General features: G+C 40.6%; 4 protein-coding genes across 6 annotated transcripts; 3 read left to right on the top strand and 1 right to left on the bottom strand.

Moving 5' to 3' along the window:
- The first annotated feature begins 48 nt into the window (after positions 1-48).
- LOC128877424 (leukocyte receptor cluster member 1 homolog) lies at positions 49-1,541 on the top strand. Its single transcript, XM_054124723.1, has 3 exons — positions 49-189; positions 267-366; positions 460-1,541. The coding sequence occupies exons 1-3, from the start codon at positions 167-169 to the stop codon at positions 1,264-1,266; spliced, it is 930 nt and encodes a 309-aa protein (XP_053980698.1). The 5' UTR covers positions 49-166; the 3' UTR covers positions 1,267-1,541.
- Positions 1,154-5,726, top strand: LOC128877423 (zinc finger protein 84-like). 2 transcript variants are annotated; one of them, XM_054124722.1, is made up of 9 exons: positions 1,154-1,274; positions 2,594-3,231; positions 3,304-3,411; positions 3,495-3,700; positions 3,774-3,949; positions 4,026-4,478; positions 4,558-4,764; positions 4,844-5,179; positions 5,588-5,726. In XM_054124722.1, exons 2-9 carry the CDS (start codon positions 2,665-2,667, stop codon positions 5,623-5,625), a joined length of 2,091 nt encoding a protein of 696 aa, XP_053980697.1. In that variant the 5' UTR covers positions 1,154-1,274; positions 2,594-2,664; the 3' UTR covers positions 5,626-5,726. The 2 variants fall into 2 exon arrangements, with proteins under 2 accessions (XP_053980697.1, XP_053980696.1); XM_054124721.1 differs by lacking the exon at positions 1,154-1,274 and adding an exon at positions 1,843-1,976.
- LOC128877422 (uncharacterized) lies at positions 5,438-10,936 on the bottom strand. Its single transcript, XM_054124720.1, has 8 exons — positions 10,686-10,936; positions 10,061-10,196; positions 8,118-9,928; positions 7,795-8,041; positions 7,128-7,719; positions 6,901-7,032; positions 6,507-6,805; positions 5,438-6,405 (listed from the first exon to the last, which is right to left on the bottom strand). Exons 1-8 carry the CDS (start codon positions 10,793-10,795, stop codon positions 6,295-6,297), a joined length of 3,438 nt encoding a protein of 1,145 aa, XP_053980695.1. The 5' UTR covers positions 10,796-10,936; the 3' UTR covers positions 5,438-6,294.
- A 3,028-nt stretch (positions 10,937-13,964) lies between these two features.
- Positions 13,965-25,054, top strand: LOC128876862 (uncharacterized). Of its 2 annotated transcripts, XM_054123612.1 has the most exons (4): positions 13,968-14,478; positions 19,131-19,494; positions 22,139-22,216; positions 22,485-25,054. In XM_054123612.1, the coding sequence occupies exons 2-4, from the start codon at positions 19,336-19,338 to the stop codon at positions 23,514-23,516; spliced, it is 1,269 nt and encodes a 422-aa protein (XP_053979587.1). In that variant the 5' UTR covers positions 13,968-14,478; positions 19,131-19,335; the 3' UTR covers positions 23,517-25,054. The 2 variants fall into 2 exon arrangements, with proteins under 2 accessions (XP_053979588.1, XP_053979587.1); XM_054123613.1 differs by lacking the exon at positions 19,131-19,494 and having other exon boundaries at positions 13,965-14,478.
- Positions 25,055-27,253: the final 2,199 nt, after the last annotated feature.

Below are 27,253 nucleotides of genomic sequence, written 5' to 3'. Positions count from 1 at the left end.
CATGGAAATACAATTGCAGTTGATGAATTTATTTATGTATTATTGTAACTGGCATAATTTTTGGAAATATATTTACTGATACACTTTACGAAACGTAATTTTATGTATCTAGCCTAATCACTTGCAGTAAAAATTGTTCTCGCGTTGAAAGTACATTTGATTAAATATGAATATTCTACCAAAGAAAAGGTATGCATTTTTCATAAATGTTTAATTGATATTCCTTTAATCTGTATATTGCAAATAATAAAAATTGTTTCCTTTAGGTGGCATGTACGTACCAAAGAGAATATTGCTCGTGTACGTCGAGATGAAGCAAAAGCTGCAGAAGAAGAAAAAGTTAAACACGAAAGAGCTCAGAAGGCTGTAAGTATGAGTGAGGATGAAAGAAAAGTTTATTGTTATTTGCATATATCATAGATGCAGTGTTCAATTTTTAAAATTACTATTTTGTATTAGGAAACCGAAGCAAGAATCGATTTCCTAAGAGATACAGCAAGATCAAAGTACGATGGACGAGAACAAACACAGAAGACAGAAATTATTGCATCTACCTCAAAGTGGGAACATGTTAATTTTTTTGCTGATCTTGAAGAAGGAAAAATTGATTATAATAAGCCTAATGCAGAACATGAGAAAGAAAAGAAAGACGAACGAGAAAAGTATGAAAAACAAATTGGTTATCTCACGTATCTTGGACAAGACACTAATGAAGCAACAGGCAAGAAGAACTGGTATGAGGAATTACCTGAAAGGTTAAGAGACACAGAAAAAGATAAAGAAGTACAAGTAAAAAGGAAGGCATTGGATGATCCAATACATGATATTAAAAAGTACTTAAAGATTATGGAAGCTGGTTCTACAGAGAAATCTTCAAAAATGAAATCAGATACTATTAAAAAAATGAAGTTCGATTCAGAGGATAGTGACTCTGATAAAAAAAGTTGTAAATCTTCTAAAAAACATAAACATAAAAAATCTAAAAAACATAAAAAAGAAAAACATGAAAGTAAAGAAAGACAAAATATTGAAAAACCAAGTGTAAATATACAAAAATTAAGAGCAGACAGATTATTAAGAGAACAGAGTGAAAAATTAAGAACCGAAGCATTGTTAGCTAAATTAAGAGGAGATCCAATTCCAGTAGTGACACCTGAAGCACCATTGAAGCCTGGTATCAAACAAAAATATAATTCACAATTCTTCCCTGAAATTGCTAGACAAAATGCTGAAAGAACACCTAATGTATATTCAATGAGGGAATAGTGCAAAGTGTAAGTTTTAACTTTATTTCATAATTGTGCAACATTTTCTATTATCTAAAAATGAAAAGCTAATTACTATTACAATTATGTAAACATCAACTCGTGTACAGATGTTTAAACAATATTTTATAAGATCTGTGTGTCCAGTTACTAGTATAGTGAGTCCTCAAGTTACACAAATTTGTTAATAATCAGTTGTGTCCCCACTTATGTTCTTATACAAATGTTGCATGTGCGTATGTAATTTATACGTATATTAAAAAAAAGTTTCATTTTCTTCAATCTCTTTTTTCACGAAAATTAAACCTGGTCTAAGAAACAATTACTCGACATTGCCTACAGCCAAGTTATTGGTAATAATACATACGTTAAAATGAATTAATTGCGTATGTAAAGGACTTACTGTACCGACCAGCACTGACAACAACGTATAAACAAGTCACCTTTAAAATAAAAGATTTTCGTGATGATTCTATTTTATAAAATGCAATAAAATGCTCATAAAATGCAAATAAAAGAATTTTTCAATTATTATTGAAACGAAATGTTAGGTATCCCTCGCAAATCTGTTTGATTATACTAAATTTCTCAGTATCACGTGATGCAAGATGGTGGAATATCACGGATCTCATGGATAACGCGTTAAAATTTGACGTTTATGTCGTTTCTTTTCAGTATTCTTGCTCCTAACTTGACTTAAATTTTTTGCCCGTAAGTAAAAAACTCTTTGTTCATTATATATGATACATTTGATATTTTAATTCGATAATTGAAGCTACGTTTGAAATCTCGAACCAGACGCTTGCAACGCGCGAGTTGCTTTCACGAAATATGATTTTCGAATTTGAACAGTTGTGAATGCTCTTGACTACAAAAAGATGACAGCTTATATAAATTAATATTTCATATCGTTAAAAATAGAATGGCTTTCCTTCGAATGTTATTGAAAAAATTACATTTTTAAGTCATGTTACCGATCGACCTTAAGATAACCTCTTCGCTTATTTATACGAATACTGCCGTTTTAAAATACGATTTCGAGTGATTTTCATATTTCGTGAACTTCACAAGCACACTTACATTTGGTATGTTTCACAAAATAATTAAATCGGAAAGGTAATGGGTAACCTACAGACATAAGTATCGAAAATTATTTAGGTGTGTGGAATGCAATATGATGTTCTATATATGTGTGCTTGATAGTTTTACAGAAATGTCTGTTTCATATTATTAACAAGTCAGCTTATCATCCATGTAACAAATGGAAATAAATATTTGATTTTTATCCATTTATAACTTTAATTTAATCTCATGTGTTTATATTTTAGGTAAAATGTTGTTGTTAATTTAAATCTCAAACATTGTTACCGATATGAGTTAACAGATTATTATTGTCGCCATGAATGAAGAAATGAGTATTGGAAACTCTTCATATTTAAGTTATGAAATCAATGGTACTAGCTATATAGTGCAAACAATATCAGGGCCAACACTGGATGCATTGAAAATTACGTCAGCTAATGAAGAGCAAAATTCAATTAATATTATAGATCAAACTCAAGCAGAGAATGAAGAAGTTTCTATAGTTTGCTTAGATGGTCGAGTGTATGCATTTCATAATGGAGAATTACAAGAATTAGATTTTAGCCAAATTATAGATCAGAATGATCCACAGGAAAGGACAGTCTTATTGTCTAAGGAAGTTGATAGTTATGAAACACGGTATATTACTAACGAAGATTTAGTCATTGCAAATGTTGACGTACAGTCTCAAGAACAATATGAAGTTGTCACTGAACAAACTGATAAGAATTTTATTGTGGAGAAGGCAAATGTAAATGCTAATGATTTTGTAGAAATAGTAACAGCATTCAAATGTAAGATATGTACTTATACAACTCAAGATAAAACACAATTACTGCAGCACTTTCAAAAAACACATGTGAATCCAAAAGCAGATATTGAAGTGAGTTTTTAAATTACTTTTTTTGCATTTTTTCAACATTTATTATGGTATTTTAATATGTACACTTTACAGATAAAAGAAGAATCTGAAAATACAGATGAAGTAAAGTTGCTATATATGTGTGGCGAATGTTCTAATTGCTTTCCTTCCCTAGAAGATTGTAAAGAACATATGATAAATGTAATTATTTAAGATACATTTCTTTTGCTACAAAAAATTAAATTTTATGTAGGAAAATATTCTATAGATAATGCTTGTTTTAGGATCATCAGTTGACAGACACAGGATTTAATAAAGGTGGTAAAGAAAATATGACAGATGTTTCAAAAGGTTCTGGTTTATTGAATGAAAACATGAGCAAGAGTCTTGAAAATAATGATATTGAACGACAAGCTAAAATTCAGAAGCCTTTAAGTTCTGAATATATGCTCAATAAAAAAATGGTAGAATTAATAGAAAGAAACGTAAAGTGAGTAAATTATTATTAAGCTGTTTAGAGTATAATGTCCTTTATTCATTAAATAAACGTTATATTTTCTAAGGTGTTCATACCGAGGATGTCCCTACAAATTCTCTACAGAAGAAGCCATGCAACAACATGGGCTTTGCCATGTAGAATCGCTAAGTGGAACAACGTTTAAATGTACCGTTTGCCGTGATTTGAAGTTTACCAAATGGAAACAATGTAGCATACATTTATGGAAAAAACATCAAATTGGTTAGTATTTTATACCAGTGTTTGCACAAAGGGAAATTAAGACGTATTCTATGCAAACTAAAAGTTTTTTTTTTAGACATAGGTATGCTTACTTGTACAATATGTAAAGCGTATAAAAGTGCAACAATGGTAAAACTTTTGACTCATATGCGAGTGCATAGTGAAACACGAGAGTATGAATGTACTCAATGCGGTAAATGTTTCAAACAAGCCAGTCAATTGCGTAATCACAGAGTGATGCATTTGGATCGCAAAACATTGGAAGTAACACGTTGGTACACTTCAAAAAAATGTGATATGTGTGGAAAGATTTATGCAAATTCTAAATGCTTGAAGAGTCATATTCAAGCAGTGCATTCAAAGTTGCGACCATACGTTTGTAATGTTTGTGGTCATTCTAGCGCTAGAAAAGCGATGTTGCAAATGCATTTACGTCAGCATACCGGTGATAAACCTTTCAGTTGCGAACTGTGCGAATACAAGACTGGAGATCACAATACATTACGACGTCACACTATGCAACACACAGGTATGTTTTGTTTAAAGGAAATAGTTAATGTAACGCGTGTATATATCTACAACATTATAAATAAAAGTAATTATTTCAGGGTTCAGACCTTACAAATGCCCGCATTGTTCTTACACTGCAATACAAAGTAGTAGTTACAAAAATCACTTAAAATCTAGGCATCCTTTACTGTCTGGTTTGTATACATGTGACTTGTGCCCTTTTAAAACTGTTAAGAATTCAAGTTACGTACAACACGTGAGGGATCACGAAAAAGGATTGATTAAATCGAATGTGCAAAAGAAAGGTATGCTTACAACTATTTTCGATATTTAAGTTCTCATATACGTAGTAGCTAATAGAAGATTCTGGATTGGTTCATTTAGACGGGGAAAACGTTGAAGTTTTTCCGGGCAATATCGCGGCAGCACAACTGATTTATAGCTGTTTGGGTGCCTTCTCGAAAGTTGGAGATACTTTAGAAGCAAACTTAATGTCTTCCTCAACGTCTGCGGATGGTACATCGCAAACAATTACGATACAAATACCATCGAAACACCTTGAAGGTTCACTGCCAACGAGAGAAAATGAAACTAAGAGTAATTCATCGATAGAGCAAGAAGACGAAGAAACAATGCATTGTTTTCTAAAAATTCCACGAGAAGAAGAAGAAAGTATAGATACTGGTGGTATAACTATACCCGCAGAACCCGAGGAATCAGGTGCAACGACAATTAATGTTGATACGTAAAAATATAAAAAAATTGAATTATTCAAAATATATTTCTGTATTTTAAAAATAACAGAAATGTACACGTCGGAAGGAAATAAGGAAATGCTAGTCACGCGTTACTTAGACGATACTTGTTCTTTTTTGATTTAAGAAAAAAAAAATAGAACCAATGCTTTAATTTAAGAAGAAAAACACTAATTGTGATACTATTTTTGAAATTGTATATCGTGTTCGTGACGAAAATATGAATAATTCAAATGTTGTATTTGAAGCAAAAGGGAGTAATTTTGTATGTTATTTTAGAACAACGAAAATGTATTAAAAATGTTTAACTACATAATCGAAACAATAATTTTACGATCACGTTAATTTAAAGGAAGTTGTATTTTGTTTTCAGGTAACATTTTACAACTGGAGAGATTAACATTTATTTGAGGTGTTTTGGTCTCGAAATTTATAAAAATGTTGAAAGTAATTCGTTATATACTAAAACATCTTTAATATTTTGAATGTATTTATTGATAATTAATAGTAAATTAGTAGAAGTGTACATAAAAATTGTAAAGTAATAGTGTGGAAACCGTTGTAAAATGTAGATTACGGCATCTCATATGATTCATAATAAGATTAAAATAATATTTTACATGATTGACTAAAGAGAAATGCTGTAGTATTTCTTGACTGAATTAGTCGTCAGGTTAAAATGACACTTATTACTATGGAAGAAGGAATTTAAAATTTTCAAGTGTTCATATATTACCTGTTGAACTTCACAAATACGTTCTCACAAATTGAGATTTCTATATCAATTTGCTTAAATGCAAAATTTGTGACAATGGTAATTGGCGATGTTGTAAACATATTATTCTTAAAAATTTTAGTAGAATGATTAAAAGATGTATCAGTAAATTATAGTATACAACGGATGTCTTTTTATATGCATTTTGTAAGGAGGTGTTTTAAATGAAATATACTGCTTCTCTCTGAGTAGCCTAAGCAAATTGATACGAGTCATTATTTACAGCTAGTGATTAAAGAAATGTGAGGAGCTCCTTTTGTTCAAGCAGCTGATGTGGGTTTTCTCTTAAATTACACATATCACAACTAACAGTCCCTGGGCAGTTCACCATAATAAGCCGTTAAAGCTATTAACCTTTTGTCAAGGAAGTTTAGCTCCACTTCTAGACCATAACCTACTTCGGCTAACATGGCAAGCTGTAATTTGTATATAAATAGATATAAAAACATGAGGTAAATAATGTTATGTTATATACGCATAGAATTTGAAAATTGAATTTTTTGTATTCTAAAATTACCTGAATAGTATCTATATTTCTAGGTAGAAAGTAGGCCACGTGATTTGTGATCCCCTTTGCTATTTTAAATATATTCGTTCCGCCAATGGGTTCCATAATTTTACTGAGATCAAAAATTTCATCCTTGGCATAGTCAGGTCCTCCCCATGGAGGACTTAGAAATACAACGTCTGCACTTAACTTTGGCGCGAGTTGAATAAAATCTCCAACAACGAATTCTATTCTGTCCTCAACGCCATAAACCCGTGCGTTGTTTCGAGCAAGCTCGATTTTAGCCGGATCTATATCTATCGCCAGTACTATAGAACAAAAATACGAATTTATTTTATCCACAAACTATTTACGTGCAAGCAAATCAGAGTTAAATCTTATTCGAACAATAAATAACGAATACCTCTTTCACACGTAAAAGCAAATTGAATAGCGTTTCCTCCTGCACCACAGAATGCATCGATTATGACATCGCATTTGCATCTTTGTGCTATGTGCTCGGCAATCTTTTCTGGTGTTACGGAAAACCAGCTCTCTGGAAAGTGTTGTATTATATATATAATATAGGTATAAATATAATAAATCACTTTAAAAATATTTTAGTTTTAATCCTCTACATAAAGAACATACCACGATCCAGTTTAATGCCTTCATCAAACTTGCTGAATAATCGATACCTCTTAAACCAATACTTAAGCAACGTCTTGTCACTGTCAATTTCTACCGGGAGGTTTATATTTCTTTTAGATTGCTTCCTCCGTTTTTTCTTTTGTATCTTTTTTACACTATCCTCGTCAGACAACTTCGTATTTTGTATCTCGTGATCATATTTTTCATCTACATCCATATCGGTAATTGTAGCATCAACTTTCTCATCTTTTATAGGAAGATTTTCCGATACACATTTTGTGGAATTGCTATCATCTTGGTCAAAGTGTATATTGGTGTCTTCAATACTTTTAAAAACATCGTCTTGTTTATCCGAAATATTCCATGAATCACTTGCATCATCAATTTGCCTTTTATCTGCACCCGATTCTACTGAACTTGTGCTTGGTTTACTAAATACGAGTCGTTTCGTTTGCAGTTTTGTCTTAAGACTAGGATCGCACTCTTCATCAGAACTTGATGTAAATTGTGCATTGTAGGAACCTTTTTCAGAGGGTTGCAAATCTGTTTCTGTTGAGGATACAGCTGGACAATACGACAGATAATGTTTTACCTTTAAAAAATAGAATAAACGAATCATTCATCGTTCAATATTTTCACATTCGACATTAAGTAATATCTAATTTACCTTGTCTATAGTGTTAGTAATTTCCACTCCATTATCATCGAAGTAGATATGTTTGTTTGATGGTTTGGGTCTGCAGAATTTCATTTTTAATTGTCTATTTTGTAATCTAATGTTTCTTTTCCTGTATACTACTTCTCCTTGCAATTTTGATTTCTTGTGGTCTTTATTGAAAGTGTACCCCATTAACAAAAATGCTTTTTCCACTATTTCCAGGCCCTCTCCTGTTTCATCACAGTCTGCCTCATGGCTGAAAAAAAGTGTACATACAAATTGTTAATAATTATTTAATTATTTTAATACGTTAGTGGTAAATAATAATATACCTTCGTTTCAATGTTACAGGTTTATCTTCATTGGGCTTATCACCATCTCCCCCACTAGAATATTTTCGTTGAATACTATAATTGTTATTACTGTTACTAGAATTAATTGCACTATTTTCATTTCGTATAACCGAAGTTTGATCGTTGTGTTTAGTCTCCGTTGAATGTTCATTTTCGTTAGCTTTTCCGTTGTCTTCCTTAGATACATTGTCTTCTGTCATTGTTAAGTTGTGTATAAGCATTCCAACCGAATCCATAATTAATCGTTTCTTTCTAGTCTTTTCCCTCTTAAAGAAAGAATTCTTGTTCGATGAGTTTTTATTTTCGGAAATATTAAATTGATTAAATGTATCTGTTTCTCTTTGTGCAAAATCTTGGTCTATACTTTCACCATTTTTTTCTTGGTTATTACGTTTTTCGCAACTTATAACGTCGACCGCAGGCCGTCCCCTTTTGTAAGTATCTACAAACAATTCATAGTGCTTTTGGTACTGTAATTGGAAATTTTCCTTCCATAAATGCTGCCAATACCTATCATTATCTTCTGTTGTGTATTCATTGTCTTGATCAGAACTAGTGCTTGTTATATTGCTTTCAATGGAACTAGTTACAGAACTGATGAGACTAGATGAATGCATAGAAATGGAGTCACAACTGGAACTAGTAAGAGTCATTTTTGTAACATTTGTCATGGAATCGGACGTTGCGTATGTTTTGGCTATCGATTCATTCATGGAATCACATCTTGTTAAAAGTCTTTCATCTTCTGCATTAGAATGTTGGTTGTAGCTTTCTTCTAGGCTAAAAGGACTCAGTTGATTCCATCCATCTCCAGTTTCAGGAGAAGCTTCAAGATGTGTTATCTTCCTCCTATTTTCCTCTGCATCTTTGTCATTGATTTCTTGCTTGTTCATATCGTCGAATGAAAAATTAACGCTATAACTATCTTTCGTTTTCATTTCGTTATCGTTTATATTATTACTTTTACTAAATATTCCTTCAAAATTTGAGCGACCAAGTTCACAATTTCTGTGCGCTTGACTGGGAAAACATGTATTTTGTTCCGAGAATTTCTCTATACTTTCCTTTACTTCCAATCTCTCGTCTCCTAATAAGGGAGCATTATGTTGAAAATATTCTGGGTTGATGTAATCTGCATATTTTGCAATCCAAGATGTCCAAATTAACTGTTCGCCGTTTAAAGACCAATATTTCTCCCATGCAATGTCCATTACACTTTTAATTTCAGAATACATAATATATGGGGAAACTTGCGAATTATGAGCATACGTATACGCGTCATCTTCGTGATAAGTTTGTGTAGTATTGGCTGTAACATTTTTTGAAGTGCTTTGTATCTCGGAATCTTTGTCTCCCAAAATAAACGGTGGACTGTCTACATGAAATTTCTTTTCATTACAACAGGATGGATTAATACTTAAAACTTTGATATTTTCTGCAAGATGGTGATCCGATGAGTGAATGTCTACTGTTTCAAATCCATAATCTGAGCGCTTGTTTTCTTGATTTTGTGGAAGTACATTCACTTTCTCAAATCCATCTTCCAGTTCAGTCTCTGTAGTTTGGAAAGTCTTTCCATATGATGCCAAAAGGTTTTGTATACTTTTGGCTTCATGTTGGTCATGATATTCAGATAGGTCTGCACCTGAATCGGATTGGTGCAGACCCAGTTTTTGTGTTAGGGAATGCGTAGCAGGTCGATGTGCTGAGTCACGAACAGAGTCATGTTCATCTGTGGAATAATTGTTGTCTGTGTGTGATGCACTGCAGTAACAGCTCACTGGTTCTTCCTAATTTTAAGGGTGAAAAAATATGCGCTTGTTCAAATAAATATCTAATATAATACTGTGATATCAGATTAGCTGGAATTAATCGAGTACTTTAGTAAAAAAAATAAAATAGAAAATGAAATACAATCTTACATCATGCTTTTCAATGGATTGTGCTTCTGTGGTAGACCTTTTGTGAAGGTCTAACATTTCTCCAACACAATCACCCTCAACATCTTCACCTTCGCTTGCATCCTCCAAAACAAAGCTAGTGTAAACTTCTGGGCTTCTAGAAATAAAAGATAATTTTTATGTATTCATTTCTAATGAAGATACATTTTTATATTTTATATTTTACAAATACAAGGCCCAGTATTCTATTTCCTTGTTTATGTTAGTTATCACGTGGTACGCATTGTTTGTTTTTGATATTTCGTGAAAGTGGTCGAAAGAATAAAGAAACTGACTCATCAATCGTTAATTGTTTTAGGAATCAATTTCTAAACAGGAATGAATACAAACGACGTTGGCATACTTCTAATACGCTTTTCATAAACCCAAAAAGTGAAAAAATATATTTTTTTATTAAAAAAAATATGTTGTGACCCCGGTTATTCGAGTGGGTGTCAAGGTTAGGTCATGTGCCACACTACTGATCGATAAACGTAATGATTTTTTTATTTTTTAAGAGACAATAAAATTAATACGAGCACGAAATTTCATAGCGACAACGCGATTTTGAAAAAATAAGGAATGCATGCTTTAGGGGTGTATTTACCGAACAAATACTCTGCTGCAAAGACAATAAATATAATTATCACGGTCAGAGAACTCTGACTGTTCCCCGATGTACATGTCAGCTAAGGGTTCCCAAAAGTGGTCGCTCATGGCGAAAGAAAATCTTTAATTGGCTACTTGCTCGTGAATCGTCACAACACCCACATGTCTCGCGCTCAGATTTTTACAACTCCTCCATGTAAAAACAATCCGCCATTTCTTCGACCGACAGGATACCATCCTGAAGTTGTGCACGGTTGCAATAACCACAGACGAGGTATAGTCTCAGTGTGGCCATATCTGGCATTTGGGTGGTACAGAAGTACGACGAATCTACCATGGCATTTATATGCCACCTAATGGAACATTGAGCAATAGAGATCGCATAGTACTCTTACAGATTCATGTATGAACACGATCATAAATTATCTACAATCTACATTTGATGCCAGAGATTGGAATGAAATTAAACATATTGTATAGCTAACATGAAACTAACCAAAAATTTAGGTCATCGAAGATGTCACCTTCAGTCGATAAATTTGCATGTTGGTAAAAAGATTCAGTTGGTAATTCAAATTTGATGGTAACATCTCATAGGATAATTTATATATGATACAGTTAACATGAAACTAACCAAAAATGTAGGTCATTGAAGATGTTACCTTCAGTCGATAAATATACATGTTGGTAAAAAGATTCAGTCGGTAATTCAAATCTGATGCTAAAATCTTGTAGGATAATTTACCGACATTTTGTGAAACCTGTACAGTGGTGTCCTCTACGATACAAACACGTGCAAACACTGAATTAAGATACCCGTCAGTTTTCAAATGTGCAGCACGTAGAAACAGATATACATAGTGTAAACTCCATCGATTTAATATCGAATGAAATTACAGTGCACCATTTTAGGTTTTCCTGTAAGTAAAATTGAAACGATTGCAAGTGGAAATACCATCGAGCAATGTTGCCTACATTGCTCGATGCCTTTTATAATCATTTTATGAATGATAAGTTATAGTCTAACTTTTTAAGAACACGATCGAGGTGCCGATTTTTGGCACGGCTGGGACAAAATTTTAATTTGTACTATGATCAAAGAGACCCGATAGCCGGCGCCATCTGGCGGGATGCTGCGGAATCGGGAGCCCGCGAACGGAGCAATGGCGTAGGTGGCGATCCATGTGATAAATTAATTTTTATAGCTTCGTGGGTGGCGGCTCTTTCTATTGGTCGCTGATCGGGCGCCTCCCACTTGGAACGACGTAACCTTCTCCTGGTTTATTCCATTCAACTGTGATAGCGAGATTGTACCATTTGTATCGTTTCAAACGAGAGTCGACGAGGGAACGGCGGATGGTTGTAATTGAAATACATTCGCGGATCGTTCGATCGGCGCTCGACAAAGGCGCAGCCGGCACGACGCGATTTTTAATCGAGCGTACTTTTACAGAGTGCTCGACGTAATGAAACGCTGCACCATCTTCCACGTCTCGCTGCGTCTCTCGATGGACAGTCTAACGCCATCGCGAGGAAGATTAATACGCTGTCTTTCAGCGTTTCGCGATGTCAACGTTCGGATAATGGTACGGTTCAATGGATTAATTTAATTTACGACAATTTTATTATCATATGTTTTAACTGTATAACGTATAATATAAAATATACTTTTATACGCCATGTAACTTTAAACGTAAACTTTTGTCAGCCATCTCAACCTTTTTAGGCACAAAGGAAATTTTCCATACTCGTATTAAGATCTATTAAAGCTGGGAGCTTTCGATAACGTCATTGTTGTAAAAATAAGATTAATGTATAGCTTTGAATCTTATAAAATATAATTTCTATACGGTCGAGCACCACGAAAATTGCATCGTCGCTTTTCCGCACGCGCTGTTTGTTCCATCGCAGGGAAATCGCGTCGAACGGATGTCTCATTAAACATAGATGGTTATCTCGATATTTACTCGGAGACAGGCCACGGGAAAATGTACTCCGCGGAAGTTTATGAATCGCCGACCCGCTACAAAGGTTAGAAAATGTTTACGCCGCGTGGAAAGTTTATAATTTTCATTGGCGAACACGGGTCTCCGCTCCAGAGGAGTCGTCCAATCAATTCGGTGTAAATGACGCGTGTACGCGCGAGGAATTTTATTGGTGAAATTTGTCATTCCACGATTCCGAAGGTGGTTCACAAGACTGTGAAATATATTCGGCATAAATTAGCGTCTGGCAAAGGTCGGATTCTGGTTGGATGAAAAGGAAAGGATAAAAACGTGGATCCAACATCATTTTTGTAACTCTTGAGAAATGGATAGAGTTCGATTGGTTAGGATTCTCTCCTTGCAATCGGAGATCTATTAGAACTTGGCCGTAACTTTTGTATTCCTCCGAATTGTAGCCAATTTTTATTGGTTTGTTTCGTAGGAATGAAACTTGATTACGCGAAGAGGGTTCCATGAAAGTAGAGCAAATTTACGATCTTCACCATCTTCGCTCTCAGGGGTTGTAGCATGCTACGGTACGGGATTAGCGATTCCGAGGTACCCGAGCTATAGAGGAGCCAGTGGATCCCAACAGGCGTATAAAGAAATAAGAAAGTTAAGAAATAATCTAAAGTACTGTAATGTAAGAAGTTAAGGAAGAAAACACTGAAACGCCAAAGCGCTGAACAAGTAGTTCACCTATCACTTACGTCCTCCCTATAAATATCGTCTACTAAATATTCCCACACTTTTGGAGTTCTCAGGAGGGATTATGCTCTCTATCATCTTGCAAGCATCCCACCAGATCCAATTACCATTCCCCTCTCCCAGCGAAAATCGCGAGCTGTGTGTCGCTGGCAGCAGGTTGCCAGCTGTGGATTGATACGAAGATCGGAGCATCGTATCCTCGAATCGGCCAGGCACGTACACAAACAGAGAAGCCTTGCTCCGGAGATGGATGCTGCGCGGAGAGAGATCGACAAGATCGGAAGAAACAGAGCCGCGGAGACGAGCGGGAGGAGAGGCAGGAGGAAGAGAATCCACGGACGAAGAAGATGAAAAGGAAGAGACCGTGGAAGAAGCGACGGAGGAGATCCTGGAGGAAGTGGAAGAAGCGGACGAACCAAGAAGGGGGGGCTGCCAGGGGGGGGGGGAGGAGTGAGAACGAGAGAAGGCCGCGGTAGTCCTTCTCGACCGAGCTGGTGAGATAAGGACGAGGCGGACAAACGGACTGACGAAGGTGGCCGAGGTAGGGGATATTCAGTCTCGCGGCCACGTGCTACACGAGCGCACGCCCCGAGCCGGCCGGTGGTCCAGCCACGTCTCCGTCCTCTTCTTCGTCGTCCCGTTTTGTCCCACGCTTCCCTCGTTCCTCCTTCTCCCTTCCATTCTTCTTTTATACGACCGACTCTTGTTCCTCTTCTGATCGCTTTTTTTCTCTTCTCATTTTATCGCCATCCGCCTCCGTTTTCGAACCGCTCGTGCACCGCTGCACGATCCCGCCGCGACGGACCGTGGCGGATTCCGTGGACGCCGCTCGAGCGCGTCTCGCGGAAACGCGCGCGATACCGTTTGAAACCGAAACGAGAAAATCGGGTTCGACTAGTGCTCGTACGTCCTGGAGAATTCTGTGACGCGAGTGAAATTGTTCGAGGATTCGTTTTCGACGGCGGGGGGGTTGGAGGAAGTTGCCCGCTGTCGAGGATGGTGCAACAACGCCTGTGCGATTTGTTTCGATGACGAGACGCCTGATCGTCACTGGATACTGGATCGAGAGTCTCCAAGGAATTGTCTTTCTGACTGATGGTAGGTCTAGAGGGATCGTTTGCGCGCTGTCCGCGAGGAATCGAGAAGGAACAGTCGATGCTTCAGGGTGCGAAAGAAATTGTTTGACAGTTTGTAAGACAGGGAATCTTGAGATTTTGATATTTGAGAGAAGGTAGATCGTCAATTAAAATGCAGAATATGCATAACGTGGATGGTATCTTAATGAAATCCTGAGGATATTTAATATTGGTAGAATCAGCGCTCTGGTGACTTCAACGCGTGATAGTAGTGCTGAATCGTGACGGTTTGATCAGGATTCACGTAGACTGTAGGGGGATGAAAACGTTGCTTTCTGTCGAAGTTGACACGACTTGTAACCGCTGCAGAAAATTCGGTGAAATTGTTCTTTTAACTCGTAGTAAACGTAGCAAGTTTCTTCGAGACTCAGTGAACCCACCTAGTCAAAAGAAAACTAACTTGTCGTTAAGAACGAAACGAAGAGCATGAGCATTTGGGAATACGGAGGATTCGGGGCGAAGAAGTCGTAGAGGCATCTTCTTGGAGGGTATCGAGTCGACGATCAACGAGATTCTTGGCACCGTGCTGGGTTTAACGAGCCAACTATTTAACCGGGGACTAGCCGTACTAAAAACCAATTCGGGACTCTCCTTGGCTCTCTCCCTCTCTCTTTAGTTCACGGCGTCGACGATTAATTTGTCACGAGGTCTGGGCCACAACAATTTCAACTGTCTGCAGTCGGTGCCATGATATCCGTGCGACGTGCCGCTCACAACCGGTTCATTAAAGCTGCAGCCGCTCGTCACTTATTGGCTGCCACGGGTTGGCAGCGATCCGTGGTGTTTGCGATAGAAAAAAAAAGAGCCGATTGAAAAGAGAGAAGTAAAGTATCGGCTCCGTGATGGGTGGGGGTGTGGGGGGTGGGTGGGAGAAAAAGAAAGGACGACAGGTACACGAGCGATACTTTTGACGCGAGTGTTTCACCTTTCAATCAATATTATTGCGAACGCCGTTGTCGAAGATGGCCGAGCCAGGGTGAAAAAATTGATGGATAATTAGGATATTAATAATGCGTGACGTCTGGGAAAGTAAGAAAGAAGAACAGCTCGAGTAGGCAGCATCAGACTTACATTACAAATCTGTGGGACGATTTTGGAACGATTTTTCTTCGAGTCGAAGAATAATTTATTCCGTCTATAATTAAACGAAAACTCTCTATACCTGTTTCCAATACGGGAAATCCGTCGTTCAGGTGTTGGACGAGTAGAATAATCCGCTGTTGACAGACATTTAGAGCCTCGTCGTGTTCAGTTTCTAGGATACAGTTGTGCGTGCTGCTAATCCAGCCTGCCAGGCAGTCTTCCAAAGAGCGACAAGATGTATTACGTTTGCATACACGCGGTACCCAGGTACAAGAGCGATTATTTCAAGGACTGCAAACTTGTTACGGCCTCGGTAACGATGCGCGAGCCTCTGTTCTCGCCTGGAGTCAGCTTGAAAATAACGACGAGCAAATCTCGCGCGCACTGGCCTCGTTCGTTTGTCTCCTCTGCCTTTTGTCCTCTTCTTCTCTGTTTTTACGCGATCTGCAAATCCACAGAGACGCATTTCCAGACCGCACTGTCGGCGATAAGTCAAACGCGGTACCAAGATCTGCGCGTGAATATTAATTACTAGATTTTGAAAACTCGCCAGGAAAGAATTCCGTTTACATAATTTCCTGCGAATATGACTTCGAGAGGACTTACTTGTCGAGTTAGCCTTTCACGCACTGGCTGTCTTTACGACTCAATCTTGATACGAGTAATGGGATGTGTTGATGAAAGCTACACAGTTTTTTAACAGTAGTAAATTTTTCTTCGCCTTTGAGGGAATTCAATGGGCTCCTGGAAATTAATAAAATTTCAATCTCAGTCGCGACAAGAATATATTTCACGGTCGATTGATTCTCTCAGCGTTTAATCGTGACTTATATTCGGCGAAATTATTTCCCCGATCCAACAATTTAAGTATTAGATCGCTTATCGTTCGGAGAACTACTCATTTTAATGTCGAGTTAATTACGTCCCATTTGCCGATCTTGAAAGTTTGAATTCTTCCATCGTTAAACCGGGACGACATTGCAATCTTCGTACGGGTTCTCCGGCGGACCGCCACTCTATTATGGAAATTCATTTCACCGCGTTATATTTCCCACATTAAACGAGAACGTTAGCCCGCAGAAACAGGGATTTATAGGACTCGGCTGCGAGAGGCAGCGATACATTCAACCGAACCGGTCTCCCGCGGGTATACGACTCTTAATTAATTTGTCATTATTTAAGGAAGACGTCCGGCGATAAAATTCACCAGACGTCACGGCGACGGGATACCCGGCGCATTTCTCGCTTGTCGTTCATCTTTCAATCGAATCGATATCCTTCGGACAACCGAACAAGTCGAATCTAACAAGAAAAAGAGGAAAACGTGCTTCCCGGTTCATGCATCATTCGAATTTTCTTCGTGCATCCTCGACGGGCTCCCATTGGCTTCGAGCGTGTAGACATTAATCCTTTCTCGTGTCCGTTGGATTATCGTTCGAATTGTACGATGTTTAAGGGTATAATTTTATTGTGGTCTACTCCGTTCAAAAGGACAGGGGTTTTTACTTTTCACGGAGAGGTTTTAATAACTTGAGTTTAGAGATACCGCTTTCCATGCGTTGAAATCACTTGAATAGTGTTTGTGGTACTGATGGATCCACGATTCTATAATGAGCGTTTGTTAGTGAGAATCCTACCATGTTTCAATTTACTGTATTTGAGGAAGCGAGCTTCATTTTTCAATCGAATCCTTTAATATTTGAAGTTAAAACGATATCCATTTACCACGTCTTGAAGTCATGCAACTGCTGTTTAAATTACTGATTAGTGCACGATTCTATAGGTAATTAAAGTTTGTTTAGTTAGAGTTTTACGCGATTTTAGCGACGTAATCTCTTGCACTCCTGGCGGCAAGCTTCACTTTTGCTGGACGTTTTCAACATTTGGAGTTTGGAAGTGATACGGGTATTCCCACGCATTGAAATCACTCAAATAGCGTTTGCATTATGGCTACGTATGCGATATTATGATTAATGGTTGTTTAGTTAGAATTCTACGATATCTCAGTGACGCAATCTATTCTATCCGAGAAGGTAAACTTCTTATCAAATCGTTTTAACACTTTAAGACAACTATAAATTGAATTTTTTAATATTTGCTTATTTATAAGTGTACAGTAGGAATATTAACGACACGAGTAATCTATCGAATTCTAGAAGGCAATCTCTATTATTCACCAAACGGTTTTAACCATTTGAGTTTGGCAATGGTTCATCAAGCATCGAGGTCCCTCAAATACTATTTGCATTACGCATCAATATGATTACACATACGATATTATGATTAAAGTTCGTTTAAATAGAATTCTCCGATATTTCAGTGACGTAATCCAGGTATTCTAAAGGCAAGCATCGCTTCTTATCGAACAGTTTTAACTCATTCAATTCGAAGATACTAACTTCCCATGCATTGAAATCACTTGAACGGTGCTTGTGTTGCTGTTACATGCACGATCTCATAATTGACGTTTATTTAGTTAGAATCCTACGATATTTCAATGACGTAATCTATTCTAGCCGAGGAAACAAGCTTCACTTCTCGTCGATTCGAATTTCAACACCCCGACGATTAATCCTGACGATGCCACGTACCACGCATTGGAATCTCCTGATTAACCAATAATTTTCCAAAATCTTTGTACACTTGACGGATTTTTGTATAAGTGTCGAAGCTTCAAGATTTTCTGAATACAACATACAAAAAACTCATCGATCCTTTGAATGGCGCCAAGTCTGCACCGTTAATTCCTCGGGAGCAGAATCCTCTCGCTGAAAATGACATAGCGTGTCGCGGCTCCTTGGCAAGAATAATGACGTACGCCTCGCGTACGATGCTTTTGGTTCTTTGCTCCTTTTCGAGGCATCGAAAACGAAAACTCGTTAATCGGAAGCGGGCGCGTTTACACGCATCGCGGGTTCACCAGGCGTGCACGGGTTCGGTTCTCGCGCGCGGATGAAATTAATACGTGGTCGACGCCGTAATTAGCGCTCGTATTTATGCGCCTCTTGCGAGGCGGGCTCCGTTAACATGGTAATGGCGTTACACCGCTGTAAACACGACATGTTATCTCGACCGAGCCCAGCGAGATTCGCGCAAGAAATGGTGGCTGGGGATCCTCCTTTTCGGGACAACGGAAGCATGCTGTCTATTCTCGTAAATTAATTTGCGCGAGGAAAGTGATAGGTTGTAGGAGATAGTGGTTCTTCAACTTTTTCGATGTTCAAGTAAATGTATTTCGTCTTTGACACGGTATGACGCTATATTTTCAGTTTAGTAAAGATAGACGTATCGCTCAATGAAACGAGTACTCTATTTACTGCAATATTAATCGTTACGGAAAGGGAACAGAATCAATCGACTCGATGCCATTTGAAAGATCAGGAAAGCTTAGAACTTTGACACTTACAAGGGAATGATCTTATTTTTTCTTACAAAAGCACGTGTCACCCTTTCTTCTCGAGTTCCAACGGAAGCTGTCATCGATCGTTTCGAGGATTTTCCGAATATTCGAGATCCCGTGCTTGATTCCAGTTCACACAGTGTTCAAGTAGAACCGAAGAAGCGGCCGGTGGTCCCGGTTTACCGTGATCGCGATAATCCGTGGATCTCGACGGAATTTTCAACGGCGGCGGTTGTAGGACACGCGCGAAAATGTCGGGCAGCGACATCAAGCAGGGAACAGACGGCTCGCAGGACCGGCGTGAACGGTTTACATCGAGAGATTAAAGAACATCGAATGGACGTGGGCGATTTGTCGAGCTCGGCAGGATTGGCTGGGAGCGGATCCATCCCTGGAGCAACGGGTGTTGGTATCATTACAAGCACGACATCCGCCACCGCAGGGTGGTGGACGCCTACGTCGACGATCGCATCGGCAGCGGCCAACACCGACGTGGTGAGTTTTTATTTTTTTCAACTATTTTATTTTCGGCGTGCATCGAACACCGTACTTCGTGGCGTCGAATCCTTGGAAGATTCTCGCTGATCGTTGATCGTCCTGTTAGGGATTACTACGGCGGACAGAAATGTAGCAGTTACTTAAATTCTATTATCAGATTGGCATGTTCGTTTGTAAAACACTTTCCGTAATTGTTTTCTCTTATTTTAGCTAGTAGATTTTAACAAGTATCATCCTCTTAAGAATTGCGTTCGATGCACGTACATACACTTTCAATAACGAAGTTAATCAAGAGAAAATTAAACAATCTGGGCAAGCATTTCTTTTCCAAGATTTTTATTTTTTCGCTTTGAAGTTAGAAAGGACTCTTACTGGTAAACCACACAACTCGAGATTACACCAGCGAAACAGCGCGTCGTATAAATATAAGGCTACAATTTACCATTAATTCGCGAAACTGTAATCGTCTTCATAACCAACGGAGAAAACGGAAGTACATGCTCGGTTGGATATTTTCACATTTCTCTGGAGGATCCCGCGGGAGTAAAAATCCGTGGCACGTGGTAACCCCGTCTTCAACAGCGTGAAGGCGAATCATCAGCCGTGTAACGCGAGGAAAAAGATCCCTGCGGTTGGCACGCTACTTTCATTTCTCCGTCGAGTGCCATTCGTCATCGGCATTACCTTCGCGCGTTACTTAATGAGACGTCTCCGCGGATGCGGGTGTGCGATTAAGCGGCCGAGAGGGTCGAATCGCGGGTACCGGAGAGGTGGAACGAGATGGCCTATCCGACGACGGGAGAAAGAACGACGTGAGAGCCCATCGTGGAGTCGTGGAACGTTATTCAGTTCCGTTGGAGTACGGCGGCCGAGTGCAGGGGATTAGAACCGAGGTGACACAGCCGCGTCATCTGTTGGACGTTTAACCTTTTTTTTACCCGTCCACGACCCAAGCTTTTGCGGCCGTTCCCACAGGAAGCCATCAGCCACCTCACCTAGATACGCCGAGACTCGACGAAACGGGAAATCCATTTTTGATAGGCGTCGTTGTGAACTCTCGTCCTTCCTGATTCTGCACCTTGCGGGGATAGGACGTTATGTCAACAAAATGATGACTGGTGTAGGTTTTGGCTAGGTTTGCGTTAGGTCGAGGTTCTGTGTTTAGTGTCTCGGAGCAATATTTGAATTAGAAATGGACTATTAACTCTTTGCGGCACCCTGGGATTAAAAGTGTTCCACCTTTTTGGTGTACCGTCATGTATAGTGGGATATTTTTAGTCCTATCTCGAAATATTGCAATAGCTGCACGCGCGCTTCTTCTGAAACTCCAGGCACAGAATCGACGAAGGTTCTTATTTTTTTGGAAGATTAAGAAATTAAATAGAATTCCAAAAATATCTATAATACGTCCACCAGGATGTACTTAATATCGTTTGAATGTACGATGAGCTGACATCGTCGATTAGTCTCGTTGGGAAATCGCCAACTGGATATGTACACCTTCCTATCAGAGAAACAACATCCTCGCAGCTTGGGCTGAATCCTCACACTCTCCGTCGTTCGCGATTTACCTTTCCCGTTCGGTTACCCTTTCTCGTTTGATCGTCGTGTCTGAACAGCGATCCGCAGGAGGCGGCAGCCTGGTTCGCCAGTAATGACTGGCTAACTAGATTTTAATAGGAACATGGTCTCGCAACCAAATCCTTGACGGTTCTCGCGAGGAGGGTAAATGAAGCAAGAAAAGGTCCTCTTTACCACGTGTCACGTACGTCTTGAAGAAGCTGTTCGATCGTGAAAGTCAATCATTTCGGATCTTGGCGCAAAATAAATTATAGAAAAGTTGGTTTACTGCTGGTCTGCTGATGTACTAAATCGGTATAAACGGTGCTAGTTGCGCGAATATCGATTGTTAGTGGGAAGTTAAGAAGTTAATCGTATGCGAATATCTTGCGTAAGTGCATGAATTATTGGAAGAAGTTCAACTTCCAAGCTTCAAGTTTCAGCAGCATGAAGTTATTTGTCTTCGTAGAAACTGCTTGAAATGGATAAACAGTCTTTGACTTCACAAATGATTCCAATTTGCCTATTCCACAGTTTGCGCTATCGTTTCGCATCTGTGACGTCGTATGTCTGATTCCAATCGTCCAAAGTCCTTAATTAACAGGAATCGGATAGCTCAATTTACGAAATCACTCACATCCTCATCATTCACGGATCCCTTACTCGATCGCCGATAATTCACGCGAAATCGGCGAATCCTCCACCGTATCTTGACGCATTCGAGTTTGTTTTAAACTTCACGATTGCGAGACGCGAGAAAACGACTCCCAGGGCGATGTAGATGTCGTTTACGAGGAGCTTGTTAAATACCCAATGATTAATCTGACGTTACCGAACGCGTCCCGTGATCGTCGCTGAAATAAATAGCGTTACCAGCAGGAGCGCCGGCGTTGGCTCGCGTATCGTCTGGTTTCACGATTTTTTCGCTTGTTTTTCCACGAGATCGCCGGAACGAGCAAGAAATACGCCTCCGTGATTGGCACGTATTTGCGGCGCGTTTCCAGCGTGATCACCGGCGCATTCTAAGCGCACCCGGTTTCTCAGCCGAAGCGTAACCACATGTCGCATCTTTTTGTTGCAGATGAATCAGCTCTGCAGGGTCTGCGGAGAACCGGCCGCGGGTTTTCACTTCGGGGCCTTCACGTGCGAAGGTTGCAAGGTCAGTATCGCCGCACGAGCCCTTTGCTCTCTTTATGCTCGGTGATTCTTAACCGTGGCCGAAGGCGTCTACGCTGTGCCGCGAATGTTGGGTAACTGGTTCGATGAACTGCGTTGTATTTTCTAGAAATTCAATTTTCCCATAAAAACAAAACGTTCGTTTTACCAATCACAAGCTTCGGTTCGTTATTTCGAAACTTTGCACTTATTTGACCTAATGTCAGTCCACCTCCAACAATTGCACCCTCCGTGTGGTTTCTGTTCCGCAGTCGTTTTTCGGGCGCACCTACAACAATCTGGGCAGCATTTCCGAATGCAAGAACGGCGGCGTGTGCGTGATCAATAAGAAGAATCGCACCGCCTGCAAGGCCTGCCGTCTGCGGAAGTGTCTGATGGTTGGCATGTCCAAGTCTGGCTCCCGGTACGGACGTCGTTCGAACTGGTTCAAGATCCACTGTCTGCTCCAAGAACAGTCGCAGCAGGCGCAGACGCGTCTCATCAAGGACCCCAAGTCTGCGTACGAGAAGGCGTTCGGCTCTCTGGACGTGGCGAACAACAACAATAATAACAACGACAACACAGGCACTACGAGTGCATCCGTCGTGGGGATGGTCACGACGACCACCACGACGGCGAACAGTTACCATCACCATCACCATCATCAGCAGGACAGGTACCCCAAGAGGGAAGACGTGGTCCTGAGGCCGCAAGACATCCCCGCGCAACTGAGGGCGTCGGATATGCCCATTAGACCCGGTCAGGATCCTCTCTTGAGGCCTGTGGATCTGGTGAGGGGGCCCCATGAGCTGCTCAGGCCAGAGGTGTCCAGGTTTCCCATGTGGAGGAGTCCACCGTTTTTCCATCCGGCTCTGACGCACATGCAGCTACTGAACACTCCGTTCTTCCCGTTCCAGCAGCGGTTCATCGTCCCCTACGTTAACCAGGTCGGCGCCTCGCAGATGGTGGCGAGTCTGACCAGTTCCTCCAGCGACAGCGTCAGCCCCAGATCGACGCCGTCGCCGAAGAGGGACGAGGATAACAGAAATTCCCAGGACGGATGCGTGGACGGCGATGGGGGCTGCCAAAGGACCCAGGTGGAGGCTGCGTACGACAAGAGTCTAGCATTCTTACGATCCTTGGGCCCTGAACAGAACGAGCCGATCGATCTGAGCATGAAGAGCGGGCCAACGGAGGTTCAGGAGGTGAACGCGGCCAGTACGGAAGAGGAAAGGTCGACGGACAGCGAGGACGAGCTTCTACAGGACACTGGTCCGCCTCTCGATCTCACTAGGAAGACATGACCGTGGAGCAACACGGACGGCTCTCGATAGGAACGAGACTTGCTCTGGCCAGAGTGGCTCGAATGGAATCGCTGCTTCGGGCGTTGCTCGAGATCCACTGGAGTACGGCGGTTTTCGCATGGGGACCTTGTTCCCCTTTCACGGAGTACGAATGGATTCTGGATGCTGGAATGTACGATGAAAGGGTGGTCCTGGGAAGGGAAAAATGGTAGATGTTATTGGAGGAAGTAAAAAATTGAAACGTATAAACCTGGGAAGGTACAAAGCTGGGAAGGTACAAAGGATGAAGCTAGGAGAAGAGGAGCATCCCGAGAGAACCGTGAATAGACGAATATTTAAAAAAGAAGCAGAAATCCGGAGGACTTCTGGAGGAAGTGATAAATTGACTGTGAGAAGAAGGAAGATCCTCCCGGAGGGGAGTGGGACAGCAGCAAAGAGGGATCACACGGCGAGGAGACAGCGCGGAAGAGCGGACGTCACGAACCGCATGCAGCCTCGCACAAATGACTTTACGATCGACGATCGGATCGACGTAAAATTGCTCAAGTCCTCGGTATTAACCGACATCGGTTCCTTTGGTCGAGCGGAGCTCCGCCAGGTGCTCGTCGACGGAGTGGCCGAAGATCAACTCGATACATCCTTTCGCAGCGTGATGTACGACGAACGGTTGTGCCTTAACCGGTGCCTTTGAGCTCCACCATCGAGTGAGAGAGTGCCAGTAAAAACCACGTGATAGTTTAACGTTAAATAATAACCGCGGCGCGCGTGCGCTATTCGCTGACGCATGTACGCGCGTGTAGAACATATACGCGAGTCCATCTTTTCGAAAGAGTTACGAGTCCATTTTGTCGAAAAGGGGAGTTTCTGCAAGCAACAATTGAAAAAAGTATGTTCATTTTCTTACACCTTATCTCACATTTCATCGCTGTCCTTTTATATTTTGAAATGGGCTTGTATTACTTTCTTCGTGAACAATTCGTGTATATGTTTGTACGCGTGGTGCGTCTATCGCGTGAGCGCGTGTGCAGATCGATTAGAGTGCTCGAGAGGCTGCCGGAAGTCCTGGTGTGTCTCTCGGCGCTCGGGAATGGCCAGTGTTTTGTTAAGCCGCCTTCGCATCGAGTTTTTCGATTTATTTATGTCCCTTTATTTAACGCAGACCAGTCACTCGTGGCTAGTAGCGTCGCGAACAATGGTGTGCTCGCTAGATCATCCCCTGTGTAAAATATTTAATTTCGAGATGCCAGAAGTATAAGGATATTTGGTGATTAATTTTCTTTGATTCTACACGCTATTAAATTTTCAGTCTTCCAAGAAATTGTATGATAATTCGAACGAGTGTACGAATGGTGCGAATATTTTTCCACGTTAAACGTACTTACCAGCGAAACGGTCCAGTACGAAATGGCAAGGTAAAAGAAGGATCGAGAAGCAGGGGTCGATTACGATCGAGCGATACGCGTGCAAATACACCAAGTGTTCGTCGAAAGAATACGAAGTAAAATAAAGAATACTGTATAGCCGATACGTGGCGCCTTGATCGTCGTTCATTAAATCTCACCTCGATCATCGTTTCCCTTACGCGAGCGTAATCGCGTACCACGAACTCGAGATGGTATTCGATTACTTTCGTCTCGCGCGTCTTTCGCATTCCGAGCCGTCGGCGCGAGCGCGCGATACGCTTGCACGGGCATCATCGTATCTTGCGAGTTATTTATTTAGCAATAAATTTGTCCGTCTCGAGAAACACGTTTTCCCGATAATTCCGTTCTAACGCGACGTTTGGAGGAACGACGCCGATCCTCGACGCACTTACAGGTCCAGCGATGAACGCCCCTCGGGCATGTGTCGAATCCTGAGGCATTCAGGGACCTTTGACCTAATCGCGACGCCAGGAGTCGAAGGAAAAATGAAGCTTAACGATAAATCAAGTTTTCTCTTCCTCTGTCAGGCATCAGTTTGGGAGGAATTATTAGAGTAACTGTATCTAAATGCATTGCAATGATACCGCCGCCAAAGGATTTCTTTTCTGACTTGATGCAACCGAGGAGAATTGTATACTTACAAAAACTACTAAGTGAGAAGTAAAAAAGTTTGCAATTCGTTGAATGACGAAAAATGCACACGGCCATTGAAAAGTTGAGACACGACGGACGTGTCAGGAGGTCCAGCGACGAGGAAGTAGCCCGAGACATCCCCGCACGTATCGTTTATTGCTAATTACGTTGGCCTGGAATCGAGAGAATTTCACGGTCTTCGGATAATATATCATAAGTTGCGATAATTTATGAACGTGCAGCAATGAGGAACTAAAAGCACGGCTCCGCAGTCTCGATCTTTAAGCGGAGATCATGGCCGGTATCGCGTTTCTAATACGATCCCATAGCGATCCTCTGCTCCTCTCCCGTGTTCCTTTTTTTCGTTCGTTTCGCAGATTTTATGGACAATTGGACGCAAGAACTATAACTACTTGTCTTCTTGTTTTCATTCTACAGCAGCCACGCTGATACGCGCCTAACAATGGACACGCATTTCTTCCGATTTATTATCATTTCTCTTCTTTGGATCTATAAACCGGCCGCGTAATACACACCGCATAAATCTCGCCGCTCATTCTCGTTCTTGCGCGCGTGCTTCGACGCAAGGTCGTGACTTACACAAGGAGGGAGCGAAGGAGGAAGAGGGGCAAAAATCGTAAAATCATTACGACCATCTTACGCTGCTAGGGTTTCCAGCGATGATCGCTCCAAAAAGGACGAGTCGTTTATTCGAGCGGTTCGTTCGTTCCAAAGCCTTCCGTGTGAGCTAAATTTTATGAGTAAGAAGTGTCACAGGGCGAACGAAAAATCAGTTTAGAGTTATGTACTGCGAGTTATACTACCTACTACGATGATACGTGATACATAATTTTACTTTCTTTCTCAAACTCGAGTTTTTAAATAATGTCTGAACTTACCTGCTCTCCTCGGATAGTTGTACAATAATTTCTAAAATGGTCGATTCGGTTAATGAACGCCCTAGCACCGTTCTTCTCGGTAGGTGAACCTGGCTTCAGAACCTGGAGACTTCAATGACCGCACGCGCGGTTTCCGCGTGTTTCGTCTCCTCTACGGCTTTCCTCGGATCGTTCGGAGAGAGAATTCACGAGAAGTGACACAATCGGCAGCGTTCACCTGCGTGCACCTGCGTGTATTCACGAGCACTCGTGCCCGTAACCCCGGACGTTAAAATGCCTGGGACTCCTCGGCTTGTTGACTTAGGTGGGACGAAGAAGAGGGGTCCACTCGATGTCCGTCAAACGAGCTCTAGTGGTTTCTTGGCCCGAGGATTCTGGTTTCCGAGGTTCTGGCTGATCTAAGCGCGCGGAGAAAAAGTACTACCAACGCGTGATGACGTGTGCCTACACGCATAAACGTGTACAGAGAGGCTGTTCGAGTTCCAGCATTACGTAAGCTTGTCAAACAGACCGTTTTTTTAAGGGGTGATTTCGGTCGAGTCGTACTTGATCTTCATTTGTATTGGTTCGATTGGAACTTTCTTATTATGTATGAAAATGGGACTCTGTTCCTCCTTGTACGTACCTTACATTTCTCTTTTCTGTTTTAGACAATGTCAAATGTGTTTTTCTTTGCAACCTGCTTCCTATAAAAATTTGCATACGAGATGCAGATCTCGCCGAACGATTATAGATCCTGTTACACGACACTTCACGCCTACGTAATTCATCTCTGAGATAA

This window comes from Hylaeus volcanicus, chromosome 5 (genome assembly GCF_026283585.1).
Source record: "Hylaeus volcanicus isolate JK05 chromosome 5, UHH_iyHylVolc1.0_haploid, whole genome shotgun sequence".
Taxonomy (NCBI): domain Eukaryota; kingdom Metazoa; phylum Arthropoda; class Insecta; order Hymenoptera; family Colletidae; genus Hylaeus; species Hylaeus volcanicus.
Note: the sequence above shows the minus strand (reverse complement) of the source record. Positions and strands in the feature narration are given on the sequence as shown.

What these genes read in the sequence shown, in the direction of transcription:
- LOC128877424 (XM_054124723.1), top strand. Translation starts at nt 167, where the DNA reads ATGAATATTCTACCAAAGAAAAG. An exon ending in AATATTCTACCAAAGAAAAG is followed by an intron (nt 190 to 266) that starts GTATGCATTTTT and finishes TGTTTCCTTTAG; the next exon opens with GTGGCATGTACGTACCAAAG. An exon ending in ACGAAAGAGCTCAGAAGGCT is followed by an intron (nt 367 to 459) that starts GTAAGTATGAGT and finishes ATTTTGTATTAG; the next exon opens with GAAACCGAAGCAAGAATCGA.
- LOC128877423 (XM_054124722.1), top strand. Translation starts at nt 2,665, where the DNA reads ATGAATGAAGAAATGAGTATTGGAAACTCTTCATATTTAAGTTATGAA. An exon ending in GTAAAGAACATATGATAAAT is followed by an intron (nt 3,412 to 3,494) that starts GTAATTATTTAA and finishes TGCTTGTTTTAG; the next exon opens with GATCATCAGTTGACAGACAC. An exon ending in TTAATAGAAAGAAACGTAAA is followed by an intron (nt 3,701 to 3,773) that starts GTGAGTAAATTA and finishes ATATTTTCTAAG; the next exon opens with GTGTTCATACCGAGGATGTC.
- LOC128877422 (XM_054124720.1), bottom strand. Translation starts at nt 10,795, where the DNA reads ATGAGCGACCACTTTTGGGAACCCTTAGCTGACATGTACATCGGGGAA. An exon ending in AATCCATTGAAAAGCATGAT is followed by an intron (nt 9,929 to 10,060) that starts GTAAGATTGTAT and finishes CCTTAAAATTAG; the next exon opens with GAAGAACCAGTGAGCTGTTA. An exon ending in CCTGTAACATTGAAACGAAG is followed by an intron (nt 8,042 to 8,117) that starts GTATATTATTAT and finishes ACTTTTTTTCAG; the next exon opens with CCATGAGGCAGACTGTGATG.
- LOC128876862 (XM_054123612.1), top strand. Translation starts at nt 19,336, where the DNA reads ATGGACGTGGGCGATTTGTCGAGCTCGGCAGGATTGGCTGGGAGCGGA. An exon ending in CAGCGGCCAACACCGACGTG is followed by an intron (nt 19,495 to 22,138) that starts GTGAGTTTTTAT and finishes TTTTTGTTGCAG; the next exon opens with ATGAATCAGCTCTGCAGGGT. An exon ending in TCACGTGCGAAGGTTGCAAG is followed by an intron (nt 22,217 to 22,484) that starts GTCAGTATCGCC and finishes TCTGTTCCGCAG; the next exon opens with TCGTTTTTCGGGCGCACCTA.